The 19,122-nt window shown below is 36.4% G+C and overlaps 1 protein-coding gene across 4 annotated transcripts in view; it reads left to right on the top strand.

Moving 5' to 3' along the window:
- LOC143233305 (protein DDI1 homolog 2-like) overlaps window positions 1-19,122 on the top strand; it is a 51,401-nt gene that overhangs the window by 31,252 nt on the left and 1,027 nt on the right. For all 4 annotated transcript variants that reach the window (XM_076469437.1, XM_076469435.1, XM_076469436.1 and 1 more), the window contains one exon: window positions 12,710-12,813. In XM_076469437.1, the coding sequence (XP_076325552.1) occupies window positions 12,710-12,813 (104 nt within the window). The remainder of the gene's footprint in view (window positions 1-12,709; window positions 12,814-19,122) is intronic.

Raw genomic sequence — 19,122 nt, 5'->3', positions numbered from 1 at the left:
TGCCTCATTTTTGTCTCCAGTGTTTGATGCATTGAAACCTGTAACTGTAGTTTTTTTTGGTCCCTGGTATGTCATCCTCAGGCTTTGAAGATGGATATATTCAATCAAGGTTTGGTACTTCTGTGCCTTTTCCCCAGTTCGTTTGTTACCCTGAGTTCTTGTTATGAGGTGATCCTCTATTTGAGAGCTGTTGGTATGACCAGATTGAATAGCACTACCTTGATTTCTTCTTCTACAGTATCTTAAAAAAAAAAAAGTCCACCTCAGCTGCTGTCTCTGTTGAGGCAACTTCAACCTAACTTTCTACACCCAAACCTTTTCAAGCTCAAACTTCATGAGTGGAAGTTATGCAGTCCTTTGCATGACATCAGAGTTTAAATTTTTAAGTTGCCTCATATGGGTCTAAACTTATCCACAGACCCAAAATGACCATTTATTAATGGAAATGGTATGGCACACTTCTAGCCAATGGTGTCTCATGAGTAAATTGAACCCAATTCACACAAACTATATCTTGTTTTTTGACTCAGGTTTAGCTTTTTCTACTGTCATTTTGTATAAAGTAGCTTTATCAACTACTTTTTTTTGTTCTAAACAGCAGAAGACTTTTTAATCTCCATTGCTATCTGCCTTTCTCCAGTTTAGTCATCCGTCCCAAACGGTCTTTTCATTTACCCAACTGGGATATTATGGTGATATTAGATGCTTTGTTTTGACATCCATTTGAGTCTTTACCTTCATGTACCATGTATTGCCTTTTCATTAAAGTGTACCTTTTTATTGCTGCTAGTATGTGAATGTTGTAGGTTGGAGTTGTTTGCACTGCATGTCCACAAAAACTCATCACTCCACTTCTGTCCCTCTACACCCTGATAAGCAGTTTATTCCAAAGACTCTGGCAGCCATGGAAAAGTGATAAATTTCGTCTCACCATTTCTTTTGCCAGCTATTTCTCACCTGTGTGAACAACTGGATGCTGAATGTTTATGTTCTGTCAGAAGCATTACATGTCTCACACTAACTCCTTTTGGATGTTGGGCATCAACTCTTTTTTTTCCCTTTGGGATTCTTCTGTTTCTGAAATTTATCACCGATTAGTTTGACAAGGTGGCTTCACAAATCAATCTATGTTGCTTATTCTGGAATTTCTTTATAGGCAAGAAAACTTGAGAGTCTCATTTTTACGTCTTTAGCTGTCTGTTTGAATTACCTGTTGGAATTATGGGCTGTAATGTTGCTTTCTTTCAATACTTTTCTGTCTCATTCTACAAAGTTTCTTCTTTTGAGGGTTTTTTTTATAACCTCTTATTGCTGTTTGGATGATATCTGCAAGAGTATAAGGAGAGTGAGTATTTGTGTCCTCTTCTTCTCTATTAATTTTTCATTTCTCCTTTCTTTTTTCAGTGGATCCCACACTGTGGAAAGTTTTGTCCAGACAAGCATGCTGTTATCATTTCAATTCCACACTAGGAACCAATTTAACTATTGACTACCAGTGGCAACAGGCTTTGAAGAAATGAGGTGTCCTTTAAGACCATCTTGGAGCTCACCAGATGGTGTTATCATAATGGGCTGGATGTTTACTTGTGGACTATTATGAATAAAGCTGTTTTCAGAGCACTGTTTCTCAGGATTCTTGTTTTAGTAGCTGGATGAGGTCCACACATTGGTGGGTATGTTGCTTCTGCACGTGGAGCTAGGGAATCCTTTCCACATCCAATTTCTAGGCAGTGGGGTTATGGTGGACAGAGACCTACAAGCCTGCTTGTAATACTGGTTCAGATATGATACTAAACCCTTCTTTTTGACCAGTATTGAGTTAGTATATTATTCATGGAAAGAGATTCACTATCTTCTTGTAATTCCAAATGCAGATTGATCCCATCCTAGGTCCTTAGAAGAACAGTGTTACAAGTCCTCTCCATATTCCAGGGGCAAGTTGGGCAGTGAGGATGAAATGATCGTAATTCCAGACCAGATGAGTTCTTTTTTTGGGGTTAAGTAATGCATTCAGACTCCATCATTCCAAGCCTAGGGTGTTACCTTTCAGACTTCTTCATGTAGAGGAGAAAGTTTGCTTCTGTGTTGCTTACTTTTTCATCATAATTCTAGTGGCTACAGATTGGAATTCAGTCTAAAGTACAGTCATGTGAAAAAATTAGGACACCCAATGAAAGCCTGTGTATTTTTGTAATAATTTTGGATAAATGGATATTTAATCTCAATTGTAACAATACTGAGAGATTAAAGTAATATAACTAAACAATTAAAACTGAAGAAAAGACCTTTTAAGATCTCCTGTAAAATGTAATTGTACAAAAATGCATATTCTAACTGAGGAAAAAGTTAGGAGACCCCCACGTTTATACCCACTTAAAATGGCTCAACTCACACACAGGTGTATCACACCAGGTGCACGTGATTAGAAGATCGTTACTCAGCATTGTGAATGAACCTTGCCCTATTTAAACCTCAGACATTTAGTTTGGTGTGCTCCTGACTGTTGAAGTGAGAGTGAGCACCATGGTGAGAGCAAAAGAGCTGTCTGAGGGCTTCAGAAAGAAAATTGTAGCAACTTATGAGTTTGGTAAGGAATTTAAAAAGATCTCAAAATAACTTGAAATCAGCCATTCCACTGTCTGGAAAATAGTCAACAAGTGGAGGGCTTTCAAAACAATTGCCAACATCCCCAGGTTTGGTCATCCAAGCAAGTTCACCCTGAGAGCAGACTGCAAGATGCTAAAAGAAGTCTCCAAAAACCCTAAAATGTCATCACGGGACCTACAGCAAGCTCTGGCTACTGTTGATGTGAAAGTGCATGCCTCTACAATCAGAAAGAGACTGCACAAGTGTAACTTGCATGGGAGGTAAGCAAGGAGGAAACCTTTGCTCTCTAAGAGAAACATCAAGGCCAGACTGAAGTTTGCCAGAGAGAATGTAGACAAAGACCAGTACTTCTGGAATAATGTTCTTTGGACAGATAAGTCCAAAATTGAATTATTTGGACACCAGAACAGAGGACTTGTTTGGTGTAAACCAAATACAGCATTCCAGGAAAGGAACCTCATGCCAACTGTAAAGCATGGAGGCAGAAATGTCATGGTTTGGGGCTGTTTTGCTGCAGCAGGACCTAAACAGCTCACAATAACAGAATCCACCATGAATTCTACTGTGTATCAGAGGGTGCTTGAGGAATATATGAGGCCATCTGTAAGAAAATTAAAGCTAAAGCAGAACTGGACCCTGTAACACGACAATGACCCAAAACATACCAGTAAATCCACCAAGGACTGGCTGAAAACTAAGAAATGGAGAGTCCTGGAATAGCCGAGTCAAAGCCCAGATCTTAATCCCATTGAGATGCTGTGGGGTGACTTGAAATGGGCTGTACATGCAAGAAACCCTTCAAACATCTCACAGCTGACAGAATTCTGCATTGAGGAGTGGGGCAAACTTTCTTCAGACCAATGTCAGAGACTGGTAGATGGCTACAAGAAGCGTCTCACTGCAGTTATTTCAGCCAAAAGGGGTAACACTAGCTATTAGGGGGTAGGATGTCCTAACTTTTTTCCCAGTTAGAATATGCATTTTTGTAGAATTACATATACAGAAGATCTTGAAAAGTCTTTTCTTCAGTTTTAATTGTTTAGTTATATTCCTATAATCTCTCAGTATTGTTAAAATTGAGATTAAATATCTATATATCCAAAAATGTTACAAAAATACACAGGCTTTCATAGGGTGTCCTAATTTTTTCACATGACTGTATATCCATGTATAATGTTGCAGTCCAATTACCCTAGCCACCAACATGGGGTATAGGAGCCTACACCCCTTATTTTGTGTTGTGAGTTCTGGAACCTTTGATATCCAGTTGAGGTTAGCATACAATTATGATTACTTGTGTACTATTCTGCCTTTGGTATAGGAACTAAGTTTAGGGTGAAGAACATAGTGTTCTAGATTTAGTGCAGTTCCCCCACTTGGGTTGTGCTCTTCTTTTGGTAAACCTATGATTTACGAAGATGCTTTTTTTTTTTTTTTTTTTTAAGGGTAATGCCCTCATCAACATCTTCATCTTCTCTGTATGGGATTTTACCTTTAAGTGACAGTAAAAGTAAGTGTGTTTTGACAGTTAACATCTTCTTAAATCAAAAATACATTTTTGTAAATACTTTCCTCTGCTGAAACTCTTATCACTCTCCTTCCTCACGATGAGCCAGTATTAGGGAAGTGTATCAAACTTTAAAATTTGGTAAAATTATCTGAATGAGGTGCTTATATACAGTACCAGGATAGAGGGTGCATTGACATTGGTGGAGAGTATATTGCCAAGAGCAGTTGAGTGGGGTATAGAAATAAAAGGCTGCAGTAAGTAAGGAAAAATCAGACCAATGCTCAGATGGCCAAGATTGAAACCCTGGTTGTCAAGTGTCAGTAGAGGTAAGTATTGTTGGAAATAAATTTTCAATTTAGGAAAATGTTAATTTATAAAATATTAAAATTTGAATTATAAATTAGATTGTAATACCAATTGTATTGGCATGCAATGATATCAAAGTTTAATTAAATGTACTGAACTATCTGATAAATCAGACCTTATATCAACATCTAGGAGTGCTGAAAATAGTTGTCTGATGAGTTTGCACAATGATTACTTCTTAGTAATAATGTAACTTTTAACTAACTCATAAGTTAGTTCAACTGCTTTTACTTAGTGGTTAATCGGGGGAGTATCTCCACCTGTGTCAAAAGGAATTTTAAACCAACTAAAATGTCAGCTCAGGTGTTGTTACTTGTTGATTTGAAGATATCTGTACCTCTGTTTATGTAGTTTAACCAACTAATCACTCTTTTTTATCCATTGTTACTTTGTGTTTTATCTAAAGACATTTACCTGTGTTAATGTAACCCTTAAGCAAGTGATAGTTCAGTTCATATGTTTTTACTCTGTGGTTTATTTGGGAAACATTTACCCTTGTTACTGTAACTTTGTAACTAATTGACAATTCAGTTCATATGCTGTTACATGGTGATTCATGTGGAAGGCATGTCTTCTGTATGTATTAATATAGCTCTTAATTAACTGACAGCTCAATCTGTTGTTACTGCATAGTTGATTTTGAAGAGGTGTTATTTTTTATGTGCAAACATTTTCTTGATGTTGTGTAGAATAGAAGAGTAAGGATTTTTAATAGTTAATTATTTTCCTAACATTTAATGTTATATGGGCTTAAAATGATTTAACATTTTAAAAGTTATTCTCCACCTCACTCAATCTTATCATTATTAAATGCCAAGTAGTGGTTTAATTTTGAATAAGGTGGTTGTCAGTCTAATTCCAATAGGGTACTTTACTTCCCCCACAAGATTAACAATTCCTGTTCAATGCTGCCATCTATATATAAAGATTTCTTTATGCATGCCACAATCCTTCTGTGCCTCCTATTGGACTTGTAAGATTCCAACTTATCTTTCATGCAAATTATCATGTGTCACTTCCCCACCAATATGGTTTGTCAGTTTTGGGCCCTCCCCTTTTGACTGACTTTTGCTCTTTACTTGTTTTTCAAGTAGTCTGGTTTTTGTTCAGCATCTCCATGCTCTGGGACTTCAACTTTATTGTAAGATAAATGACTGGCTTCTTTTGGCTCATTCTAAATAAGAATTAGTCAATCATACTTTGCAGCTCCTTTCTCAAATGGCTCTAGTGGGATGGTTGATCAAACTGGAAAAGTCCTTCTCTGACCCACTCATCATCTTGTCAATTTGGGATTATTTTTTAACATGTAAGATGCTATCTTTTTTGGTATGTGGTTTTCAATAATGTTACTGGACACCCTTGGTTGTGCCCATGTGCAGTCCCTTGAGTGGGCACTTGATGAATGATGAAATCTTTATTGGGCAACCTGGTTTCCCTTCCTCCTTCCCTGAGAGACTATCTGTTTTAGTGATTGGATGAAACCCACTCATTGGTGGACATGCTGCTCCCTCTTTTTATATCAACAACATCAGTCACATGCCCTACATCTCAATATTCAAGTCCTGCATCTTTACACCTGGCTTTTGTCAGTCGTTGTTGAGAATATCTGGTTTCAGATGTTGAGTTGCTTCTGTGGTAGCTGGTTCCATCTATCCATCTTCCATCATGGTATACCAGAGGAAATGGAAGATACCCCGTGATTGGTCGACAACCCCAGGGAATTACTGCTGGCAGGCCTACTACCATAGCTGGTGTGGTACAGTTTCTTATCTGGCTCTATGACAGTGGGTCTTTGGTCTCTTGGTTTTCTGTATGTGTGGTGGCTTTATCCCATATCATTAATTTTTCACAATACCATATAGTTTTTCTTTCCATGTTCCCTTACCATGCTCATGTTTTCCTTCTGGATATATCACCATCACAGGTAGGGGCATAGATCCTGGGTGGAATGAGGGGATACATCCCCCTTCATTTTAGGTGGGGGGTATGGTGCATACAATCATCCCCCCTACAGTTTGGTCTGTTGAATTGTTTTATCGCATCACAGGCCTACAAATTGTGTGTTTGTTCTTGTGATTCTCTTGTTCTTACCAATCGAATTACTTAATTAGGTCTAGATGTAGGCTTTTTCAGTAGCTGAAATGTACATCTTTAAAATAGGCATGCTTCTAAGCTTTTCGATCTTAGCAATAGTTTGTAAGTATCAGTCAGTAGGCCTATGTATACATGCAAGGCTTGCAAGCACTATCACAGAATCTATCTACATCTTGTATGTAGTGTAAGATTAAGTAAAATTTTCATTACAACAGATTGAACAGAGCATGATATTCGCAAATATTACTCCCAAGCATAAACTCCTGTGATCTAGATCTGACAGGCCATTTGTAGCTGCATCAATCTTATGTGTATATTATGCGGTTTTCCTAACGCCATTTGTTCTCATGCATGTCTATCCAGTTTTATTGTCAAATGCCTGACTCTCTTTCGCTGCCGAAACCACTGACGATAGTGTACAGTTAATGACAGGTTCGGGCAGCTCAAATCCAGACGCGCCCTACATCACCTTCCTCTGCTCCCTTTACTCTGAGTTTGTGGCCCTCATTAATCCATAAAATTTCAGATTATCACCACCCTCTAATAAAGTGCTGGTGCTTTATGGTAAAAGAACAATATATTCTCTGATCAGAGATAGTAAAAATATTGAATTTTCTTGTATAATTAGAACACAAAAGGAGCAATTTCAAAGGCCTGAAGCCTCAACTCGAATTGTATTGCTAGTTTTTGTTTAGGTGTTTTTATTTAATAGACGTGCTTATAGACATTCTATCACAACATGTTTGCCTTTTGATGAGCTTTAACAGGAATATAATATACTTGTGATTGTATTTTTCGAGAAACTTGCAATTACTTGTGTTGTAACTAGCACACATTATTGTCCCAGCAATGCCCAGGCTGTCAGTCGGCTCGGTAGTCACTGTGAGGTTAGCGCGTTCGACTTAAATACATTGTACAGTTCAGTCCTACTTCCATTCTGTTCCATCTTCATTTGTTGTGCGTTAGAGTTTTTCAATAAAATCTGTATTTTAGCCTGTTGAGTCATCTGGGAAACAGATTCCAATTATGACAAGCAAGCGTCTGAAACTTTCCGATATTAGACAGTTCTGCAAGCCATTACTATTACCACAAGTGACAATGCAGACACAGATAATCCAACAACCTCAAGCAAAAGAATAGAAACTTGCCATACAGAGGAAATACCATGTTCATCAGAGGACGAGTCTGAAAATGCTTGTGGAACTATTGCACATCATGAACCACCAGATAGTTGTGAAACAAGTTTGTGCAGTAATGAAAAATCTGACACTCCACAGATACAGTGTGGAAAGCCATATCATCCAGACGCACAACTAATACCACAACAGAAAGCAAAATCTCAACTCCAAGGCAAGTGGTTTGATGAGTTCCCATGGCTACACTTCGACAATCAGACTCAAAAAGTCATATGCTTTTATTGTGCTAAGGTGGAAAATAGAGGCCTTTTTACATGGAAATTGGAGAGGCCAGTGGAGTATACCTTCATATCCACGGGTTTTTGCAACTGGGAAAAGGCAAAACAGAAATTTAATGAACACCAATCCTCCTCTCAGCACAGATTCCCTATATCTCCAGAAGGTTCACGTGATGTAACTCCAGTGACTGTCCAGCTACATGATGGAAAAAGAAGCAGCAGGAAGAATGCAAAAGAAGTCTAGTCAAAATATTCAGAAGTTTACATTTTTTACTGCATCAAGGTTTAGTATTACGTGGACATACTGATACGGAGGGGAACTTCCTGCAGTTAATGAAGCTCTTGGAAGAGGAAGATCCTGAGTTGATGGCCTGCTTGTCAAAGGAAACCACATTCACATCACCCCAGGCTCAGAATGAAATAATGGAGATATTCAACCATCAAATACTGAGGAACATAAACTCGAAGCGCAGCAAACTAAAATAGTTTCATTAATGGTTGATGATGTTAGAAGTGCCGAACAGGAAGCAATATGTGTACAATACGTACATGAGAACCTTAATGTCCATGAGACATTTCTTGGTTTTAACAGTGTTTCCAGTACAACTGATGAAACAATATCCTCGACTATACTTGATGTACTGACTAGACTCAATTTACCACTCTCAGGATTAAGAGCACAAACTTATGATGGAGCCGCCAACATGAGTGGAACATACAGTGGATGCTAGGCAAAAATAAATAAGAAGCAACCATCAGCTTTGTTTTTTCACTGCAGAGCACACAAGGCTAATTTAATAATGCAACATGCAGTTGAAGCTTGTGAATGTGTTCAAGATTCTATCCAGTGGGTACATGAACTTGGTGTCTTGCTTCAGAGGTCAGACAAATACAAGACAATCTTTGAAAATATTTTATCATCAGACAGCCACAATGGTCCAGTTAAATACATCTGCCCACTGTGTCCAACAGGCTGGTTGTGCCACCTATCTGTAATTACATGTGTTAATGATTACTACAGTAACATTGTTGATTCTTTGTTTGAATTAGCAAATGAAAAGTCAGATGTAGCAATGAAAGCACGAGGTCTGCTGGACAGATTTGACAAAGAAAGACAATTTTTGGATTGGTGATGGCTCACCATCCATTAGCTGCATTAGAGGAACTAAACAGTGCATTCCAAGCAAAATCAGCGACACTATCTGGCATGATTGAAGTGTCTGCAATAACAGTTGAGCAATTGCAGGTATTGCGAACAGAGGAAAATTACAACAAGATATTTGATGAAGCTGAGAAAAAGGTAACTTCCCTAGATCTGGTGCCTATTGAACTACCACACATTCGCAGACCCCCAGAAGGATCACAGGTGATGGCTCAGCATACCATTCTGCAACAGCTAGAGATTACTACAGAAGCTATATTTTGAATTTGTGGACATAGTCATAGAACATCTGACCACTAGATTCAATGCAGACAATAATGACTTGAGGCAATATCTGGCACTTGAGAACATGATCACATCTGGCAAGATTAACAACTCAGTTATAAACTTCTATCCAGAAATCTCTGCACAACGGCTCGAGTTTTAGTTGCCCATGTTCAAAGGAACAACAAAAGCAGTATCTTTGAAAGGTGCGAAGGATGCTTACTGTAAAATGCATGAAACAAGCCAGCAGATGTTTAGTGAAGTGTTTCTTCTCATGAAAATTTTGCTTGTATGTCCAGTATTCAGCTATGAATGTGAATGCAGCTTTTCTGCATTAAGACAGTTGAAGACATGGTTAAGGTCAGTTATGTCTTAGTGCCGCCTTAATTATGTGGCAGTTTGTCACTTTCACAAAGATGAGGTCGACAAGATAGATATAGAAGAGCTTATGAAAGAATTCATAAACAGATCATCACAAAGGAGGTCTATGTTTGGGAACATGTAGACTAGAGGACTAAATGAATCTTACTTCAATGAAAAGTATGAATAATTATGTGCTACATTGTATTGATGTGTAATTTTCAAGAGTTTGCAAAGACATTTTAATTATTTTTATCAAGCAACATGAATAGATTTTCAGTAGATATAAACTTATCAAGGGTAATTACTAATTTTATTAAGATTTGAAAACGTAATTCATGCAATGAAAGTTATTAGTAACCTTGTCAAGTATAATGGCCATCTTTATATGTGCAGTGTGCAGGAATAAATTCATGTGGCAGTTAATTTGTGAAACATTTGTCTTTATTCTATTAACATTTTGAAAACTGTTCACAACACCTCACTTATACAAACCTACATGGAAACCTTGAAGTATTATGGCAACAAGATTACTCTGTGACTGCATGTTTACAGCTTTCAGGTTCACATAATCAGAGATTACCAATTTGCAAATTGAACAGTCCTCATAAGTGGTTGCAAAAATCATCCACCCCATCGGGTGTGAAAAATCTACGCCCCTGATCACAGGTATGCTACCCATCCAGGTTTGGATGTTAATGTGGTCTACATTAACTGTATCTTTTTTTGAACCACTTTTTACACATTCCAGGATTCATCTTTACCTTAAATTATTTTCTTTTCCTCTTAATCTTTGGGCATTGAAGGTCTGATTTGTTTGCCATTAATGTTTCACATACCCTTTAACATTGTATATTCTCCTTTAACTAGACTGTTCCTTTCTTCTGAAGACATTAGCATTTTGGGCAGGGGTTTCTTCCTTTTCTCTTGTTTCACTTCCTTCTAGTCCCCATCTTTACCCTTCACTGAATCCAGATAGGTTTCTCTGTCCAGTTCTAGCTCTTCCTTATTATATAACCTGTATTGCTTCCTTTTGGGGTACATGTTTTGATTCTCTATCTCTTGGCTATCCTCCTCCCATTGTTGTATTTTACCATTACTAATTGGGTTTGCCTTTTAATTTGAGTAGCCTGTTTCTCCCTGCCCTCTTTGTCCTACACTTTGTTCCAGGTTTTCACCCAAAAGATCCATCATTTCACATTTTTCCTTGCTTCTTGTCTTCATCATTCATTGGAAGAAATTCTGCAGTCAGGCATGTGTACTGTTCTCAGTATATTTATCTCTCACTATCTTCATTATATGGTTGCTTCTTCCTCAGTGTTTTGTATACCACTTGAGGCCATTTTTTGGACTTTGGTGCTACTGCTAAGTTTTATTCATACTTTCAGGGGCATTTCTCCAATTTCTTTCTCATGGGTGCCTGACCAATTATTCTTTAACTCTGAATTCACAATGTTAAGCCTTTTGTTTCCTGCTTTATCTTCAAAGGCTTTGCATGCTTACTGTTGAGATGGAATATTGCACAAGATTGCTTGCAAGTGAATACCCTTACAATATTTTGCTCCATAAACATGACCATACCACCTATAAACTGCATGAGTCAAGCAGAAAGGGATTGTTACCCATCTCTGCCACACCTGGAATGAATAATTTCAGTGTTGTCTGCTTTTCAAAATAAAGTTTCATGGCCACCCACTGCATTATCTCCAGTAATGATGTTCCTCTGAATTCCCCAATGCAATGTCACCCTCTTTTCTTTGAGGGGAGTATGGGAGTCTGAGCCACTTTCAATTCCAAGCCATTGAGGTGGTTGACTACTGGTGAATGAGTTCCATACAATAACTATTCAGTTACAGAATTATGACAATGGTTTTCTGTGGATGGAGATGATGTAATATCTTCCTGTTTGTGATAACTAATACAACAGAAGAAGATTTCAAAATGATGATTACTTTTTTTTTATTGAGAATCCTCATCCTACTCTTACATGAATATTGTTACTCCATGGGCATGTTTTGGATTATGAGTGAACCAGTCACTGTAAGTCCTCACACAGGTTTCAGGTTGTCTGTTTTCCTCCTTCAATTCCCTCCATCAGCATTGTGGTTCACAGTGGTGGTACATAGGATTATTGCAGTACTGTCCTTGTCTGTTTATTGTCTTCTGATTACAGAGATGTTACTGTTATTTGTATGGTCTTGGCCTGTTCGAACACATGGTTGGAGAAGTTGATTATATGCCATAAACATACTTTTGATACTGGATATTTCAGGGTTAATCCTCATTTCATACCCAGAAATTAGAGTGGTTCTTAATCCCTGATTCTTGGGTTTGATGTGAAGGTAGTATGATTCTCATCCTGTATTTGCATGGATATTTGTATCCCATGATGTACTGAGTATGATATGATGCACCCTAGCCGTTCTACATCCAGGGACACATTCATTTTTACCCACCTTTTTTATTGTTGGATTGAGTTATAAAAACTTTCTCTGGCTATGATCACTTTCCTGCCACATTTTCTCCCACATAGATATACTCCTTTCATTTCCATATTCCACAAAAGGGCAAAGAGTATATACTTGGCTCAGAAGTGATTCAGTTACCCTCTTTTAAACTTTGGATCTGAATCTCATTTGCTGGGGTATCATTCATATACCTTTTTGGAGGAAGGGGGGGGGTACTTCTGTCATTCCATTGTACCAATCCTTTCTTTTCCTCAAGGTGAGATTCCATCTAACCTTTTGAGTAGAGAAAAGTACTATATATTTTTAGACATTGTTCTTATATTAAAATAAAAAGCAATAGAAGTGTTCTAGTATAAACTCAAATTATTTTCATTTTTGTGAGTTTTTTGTGTCCAGAAGCCACATTTTTATTTGTTTTAAATGTGTTAACAATTAACATTATAATTTGATGTACTTGATTTCAGTGCAAATTCAAATTGAGAATGACTTCCTAACATCTTCTTTCTCTGTCTTGGAAGATCAGCCTATGGATATGCTACTGGGGTTGGATATGCTCAAAAGACACCAAGTAAGAGTGCAATTCCATTTTAAGATGTTCCTTGTATGAACATGCTTTTAAACATGTCTGTACTTATTCAACACTAAAATACCCTGTAATGGTTCTGAAACCATTAAAAACATAATGTAAATGTATATTATCTTCAAAAAAAGACAACTTAAATGTACTGTAATAATAATGTGTGATTTGTTCAGTCAGAAACAGACAGAATCTAACTGTACAATTAAATTTTTTTTTTATTCTGAAGAGACAGCTTGCAAATATATTGTCATATTAATGTTTTATATCACAGTTTCTAAGAGGTCTAGATGCATTAAGTTGAATACATTATATTAAAATGATTTTTAAGTCTCATCATGCTGTCATATTTCATGTCACATATCTTGTCATATGTATGTGCATCTTGACCTATTGTCAGTTTAGTTTCTATTTCAAATGGCTCCATTGTAAACTGCCATGCTCAAAGCATCACTTCTCCCTATACAATAGTTACTTAGTGCCAGTTTCAACAGTGCAATCAACAGAAATATACAGGCACTGCATCTGGTGACTTGACAAATATCCATTCATATGTAAGAACATGCATTTCTATTTCATTTTCCATCTGGTTGAGGTATTAGTGTCTCTTCAGGAGGTAAAACCAGCAGCTTTATCTAGGTGTATCCATGCCATTTTAGCTTTGTTTCCATGTGGAGCTTCTTCTTAATTATGGTGTATAATGGTGTCTGGTCATGTGGATAACTTTTATTTATCACTGATATTTGTGCTTGTAGAACAATACTATTACAAGATGCTGCACACTGCTTAACAGGCATGGCCTAACTTGTAGCAGGACTCTTTCTGGGTGATCTTCATGTCTTAGATTAGTCCATATTATTTTATTTTCCAGTGCTATTAACTGTAAGGGATATTGTAACTCATCAATCTGAACACATCTGTATTATCTTGCCTCAGTAATGGCTGTTACATTCCCTTCCCAAAAGTGATTAGTTTTGGGTGGCATCATACTGCCATCAAATTACAAAAAATGTAGAAATAATGAAATTTAGTTAAATGGAGGACAAATGTATATTGTATAAACACAACTGTAGAGGATGACATTTTGAAAGTTTCCACCTTTTGTCTTTCGGTCAGTATGTGTGCTTATGTATGTATGGTGTTGTCAGTTTTATAGTATTCTGGTGGACTGTGGAGAGCATATTATGATTAGTTAGTTTATCCTTTTTCTGATTGGTGGAGAAACTTCCTGTAGATTCAACCAGTGGTAGCCATAGGTTACACAACTCTAATCTGGAATCTGTGTTCAGTGAAAATTTTATTGTATTAATGTAAAATGTACAGTCTATCAAAGAATGTTGGAATGTGTAATGATATCACAGTCTTTTAGAAACACAGTATAACTGTGCTACCACACTAATATTTGACTTTTAAATAGATAACTTGTGAGCATACTGATACATAAAGTTTTTGATGCATAGACAACATTATTCTTCAAATTTGGATTTTGTATCTAATAGCAATAGTGGTTAGCCTTTATAAGTAGTAATGTGATTCATGGATTAGAGAGTAGAGGGATTGAATAAATTTAAGGAAAATGTTAGTGTTCATGATTTTATGTATTTATTGTAATGTAAACTAGGTAAGCATAAAATATGTGTTTTAAAACTTTGCAATATCTCCAAATGTGCAGTTGTTAAATATAAACTAAGAAAGAAATATGACCTGGCTGTTGTTTATCATCAAAAACCTCCCCTGACTTTAAATATTGCAAAAGTACATCACTCAAGAACTTCAGTAAACAGTTCTTAAGTCAGAAGCAAGTCTGTATGAAAACACAAATTGTAGCTGACCATACAGAAACTTTGGTCAGAAAATGTTTCATGTAACATTCATAGAGAAGTCTTCTTCTCACATATACACTAAATAAAGTAGGATACAACACAACTACAATATATATATATTTTTCTATAATCATTCCATCCAACAGAAAGGAACATCTAGAAGTAAATTAGCCTGCAACTTCAACTGATTTTGCATGATAGAAATTAAAATTTTAGAATCATTGAAAAATTTTGTGAATATGAAATATGGATTGTAAGAGATTATGGCAAGTCCTCTTGTGCATTTTGTAGTATGTTATATAAAGCCTATTAATACAAAGCCAATGTTTTAATCTGTTCAAAGAATAATATATTTCACTTCTAGTTCTAACCTTCTAAACAACATAAACATCAAATGTACTCAACCTGGTCTCTGAAAGCGTTTATTAACTCTTTCACTGCATAATTAGACTCCAGTGTCACTTCTCCATCAATAAACATTATAACATGGCAAGTATATTTTACTGTAATATGCATTATTAAATATAAGACACACATTCCATATCTTGAAGTTATGGTATTGATAAGTTATGTAGATTATGGTTAAAAAAAAAAACAGTTACCTTATATCTCTATGCATGGATGGCATAAGTGCCTCTTGTCTGCCAGCTGGGGCCCCAGCTGAGAGAGTGTTTATACTTGTGCTTCCCACTAATGCTCCCAGATGTCAGCACATCTGGTGTCTGTTGGTCAGTTCAATCTCATGAAGAGTTGTCACTTTCCACTGTAGAGGTGAATGTTTTGATGGCTGTGGAGAAAAGTAAATATCCACTGTCAACAACAGCTAATCTTCCCTCGACTCTAGTCATTTTCTACAGTGAAAATATTACTGATTTTTCTAATTCTTTAATTAACAATCCAGTTCTTGTAAGTCATGTTCTTTAGTATGTACAGTGCATGAATATTTAGTGTTTGAAGCCATTAGACTTACCATTCACAAAGTGGCACCTAAAATTAAATCTGCATTATAAGTCTAATGTTTTCAGCAAAAGTTGTTCTAACTTATTCAATTGTATGACAGTAATTAGGTCAAGTAGGAAGCAAGTGATATATTTTTCAAGGCAAATGGATAGTTAATTGTTGTAACTGTTGGTGTTGTTTTTGAAGATGTCAATTGTAGTGTTTCATAATTATTTTTATTATTTTGTGCCCTCTGTTTCATAAAATAATAGAGCAGTTTAATTTTTAAACAGAAATTTTCAGTAACTAAGTTGTAAAATAAATTTCATATGCACAGTTGAACTCGGAATATTTTTCAGTTTCGACTCAGATCCATTTTTATATATTCCGACTGATGATTTAAACCTTGTGACTGTTTTAATGTGATAAAAACAGCTTTAAAGTAAAGTTTGGCTCACTCATGTCTTTTTTGTAGCTGATACTCCTTTGCAGTTAAATCATCGCTATTGCCTTATCTCCTTTAGTTGCAAAGATTATCACTTTTTATGATTTTAGCTCACCTTTAACCATATTGTTTTTTATGGCATATTTGATTTTAGTTACTGTCAGCTCATATTGAGTATTTTCTTACCACATTCATGTTTCAGCAGTGTTTGTGTTGTGTTGCTGGTAATTTTTAGATGCTAACTTCTTTGATATTTTAGTTCTAAGCCTTAATACCAATTTATTTACCATTTTATGCCTTGGTAATAATTTGAATAACACTTTAGACCTTGTTAAAAATGTAACATTTATAAAACAGATCTTTTGATTAGAGTATATTCTTGTTTCAGGTATGGCTTTACATTTTAGATTAAATCATAAATATACCTTTGGTTAAGTTTGTTAGAACCAGGGTTTCATATGTAACCATTTGTTTCTGAGAAGATATAGCATCATCCTTGCATGACTGCTTAAGAGATTTGCATAGCACTAGCTCTTAGTGGACTCTCACTAGATGTCACAATATTTCCTGTGAATTGCACTACAGCATAATGGTATCATTTTGCAGCAAAAGCCCTTCACCAGTAGGACTGCAATACACCTTCTTGCCCAGTAACTAACTTCCTCTTAGCATTTGAACTCATGAATCTTCTTTATTTTCCATGGCACCACATCAGACATATTTTTCTTTTTCAATTTAATGAAATTTGCAAAGTTTAAGGACCTTACTTTCCTTTATTTTTCTACAAAATATGAACTCACAAGTTCATGTACCATCTTCTACTTGTATGATTGAAGAATTTTTAATACAAGTTATATATAAACTTTAGCTCCTGGAGGCATTTTAACTTATGATGGTACGAGAACTATAGTACAAAGGGTATTGGATTCTCTCCTGCAGCCAGAACTTTCAGCCTTCATCCTTTCATTTGAGGGGGAGAAAATGAGATGCTGAATTTGAATGTTTGTTTCCTCCTCCTGACACCTCTCCCTGTTGAAGAGTATTCTCATATTCCTTTTCATTATCAGGTAGGTACTGTTCTTTCTTTTTTCCCATGTGTCTTTTGACTCTTTTTGTTCTCTTCTTCTTATCCTTAATGACCTATACATTCTTCCTTTTCCTGACATTAGTGTTCATGTTCTGCTGACTCCTTCCTTGACCCATCTATGTGTCCTGTCCTCCTCATATGTTTGATACTTATATCATGGTGTACAGTCATTTTGAATTCCCCTTTTTTCATTCCCAAACTTTGGAATTTCTCCTACTTGTGTGGGAGTGAATTCTTTAGAATCAGTTTACTCCCCAGTGTCCAGTATTCCTGTCTACTCCTGATCCCTCTTATCTTCTGTTCTCTCTTACCACATAGACCTTTTGGTATTTGAATCTTATATCACCTTTCTCTCAAGACTTGTTTTCTCATAGTTCTTAACTACAGTTAGTATCATTTAGATATTTATGCTTTAGAGTCAGAATGATGGAAAGTATTCATACCTATCTGTCCTGTCTCCATATATACCCACTATGAGATGAGGTGTTCCACAAGGCCACTTAAGATACCCTCTTGGTTTATCTGTGTATCTGACTATTGTCTGATGTAGATCATACATATTCAGTGGAATATCAAAAAAAAGCAATAAAAAAAAAGCCAGCTCTTGGGGGTGTTTTTCTGGCTTCTTTGGGCTGTACTTGACGGCTTTTTAAAAACGAATAAATGTGGTCACATGTTGCATTAGCTCTAGTAAGATACCTTTCTGTATTGAAAGACCAAGAGAGGTCTGGGTATTTTCTCCAGGTCATTCCACCACAGATTCTATCCTTTTTCCTTATTAAGTGGAACACAGGAGACCTTTGCCATTTACAGATTTTTAGCCACTGTAGTGGTGGTGGACCATGGAGAATCCTCACTGAATGGAACCTAACTGCTGGAGTTAGAATGCAATTAGTACAGTGGTGACACTCAGTAGGCTGATCACCCCTCATATAGCTATACCACATGGTATCTGTGTTCTGAGTCTGTTCATTTGAGTTGTGGTGAGCACACACTAATTCTGTACCCTACTACTGCAGTTAGTCTATTTAGTAGAGTTGGGATAAGCACATAAATTGACGTTGTGCTCTTCTCTTGCAACCTGAGATGAGCACATATCCCTATTCAGTTAGTCCCTACTGAAGTCATGTCCATTTGGTAGAGTTGAGGTAAGAACACGATACATATATGCTTTCCTGCTGCGAATGTTACTTGTTCAGTTGAGGTGGGCATGCACTAATAAACCTCATCTTCCTCCTACAGATGGTGATGGCTCAATATAGACTGACAGTAGAGTTGAGGTGAACACAAGATACAGTCTGAATGCACCTTAAACGTGCTATATATATGTGTTGGTTCTCTGATCTCTTGTGTGAAAGTACTCAAACAGCCTTGTTTTTATTCCTGTAGTACATGGGGCTCATTTATCTCTTCCTGCCTTTTTTCCTAGGCAAAGATTATGCCCTAGAAGAGATGAAATTTGTTCTCACACAGGTGTGTCCCTATGTAGATGTCCATTAGATGTCATACTCTATGAGTTTCCTTCAGGGAACTTTTTCAAGGGGTTTCATCTGGATTTTCTTTGTACTGACCTCTCTGCTTATTAAATGTGAGACATTAGCTTACTATGTGCTGGTGTATGTATTGTGTAAAAATTTACCAATTTTCTTACTTGAAAATGTATTTCCAACATATAACTTTACACATGTACACAATTTTTCCCTCCCAATCCTGTTGCACATATTCTTACTTCCATCATAAAAAAATGAAGATTATCAATTGTAAATGCATAAAGAGAGTTTGTACACAAGGATGTGTTGCCCTTCTTTTAGTGGAGGGCATTTTCTGAATAATGTCATCCTTCATTAGTACAATTCATGAGAATAGGTGGGAGCTCATTAAAGGCTTGTGGCATTTAAATCTTTTAGGCAGACATTCAGAAAAGATAATTTAGTGCATGAAAAGGAGAATACCTATCAGGAATACATTTTCTGATAAGAAAAATTTAACTTTACATACTGCAGTAC

This window comes from Tachypleus tridentatus, chromosome 12 (assembly GCF_004210375.1).
Source record: "Tachypleus tridentatus isolate NWPU-2018 chromosome 12, ASM421037v1, whole genome shotgun sequence".
NCBI classification, from domain to species: domain Eukaryota; kingdom Metazoa; phylum Arthropoda; class Merostomata; order Xiphosura; family Limulidae; genus Tachypleus; species Tachypleus tridentatus.
Note: the sequence above shows the minus strand (reverse complement) of the source record. Positions and strands in the feature narration are given on the sequence as shown.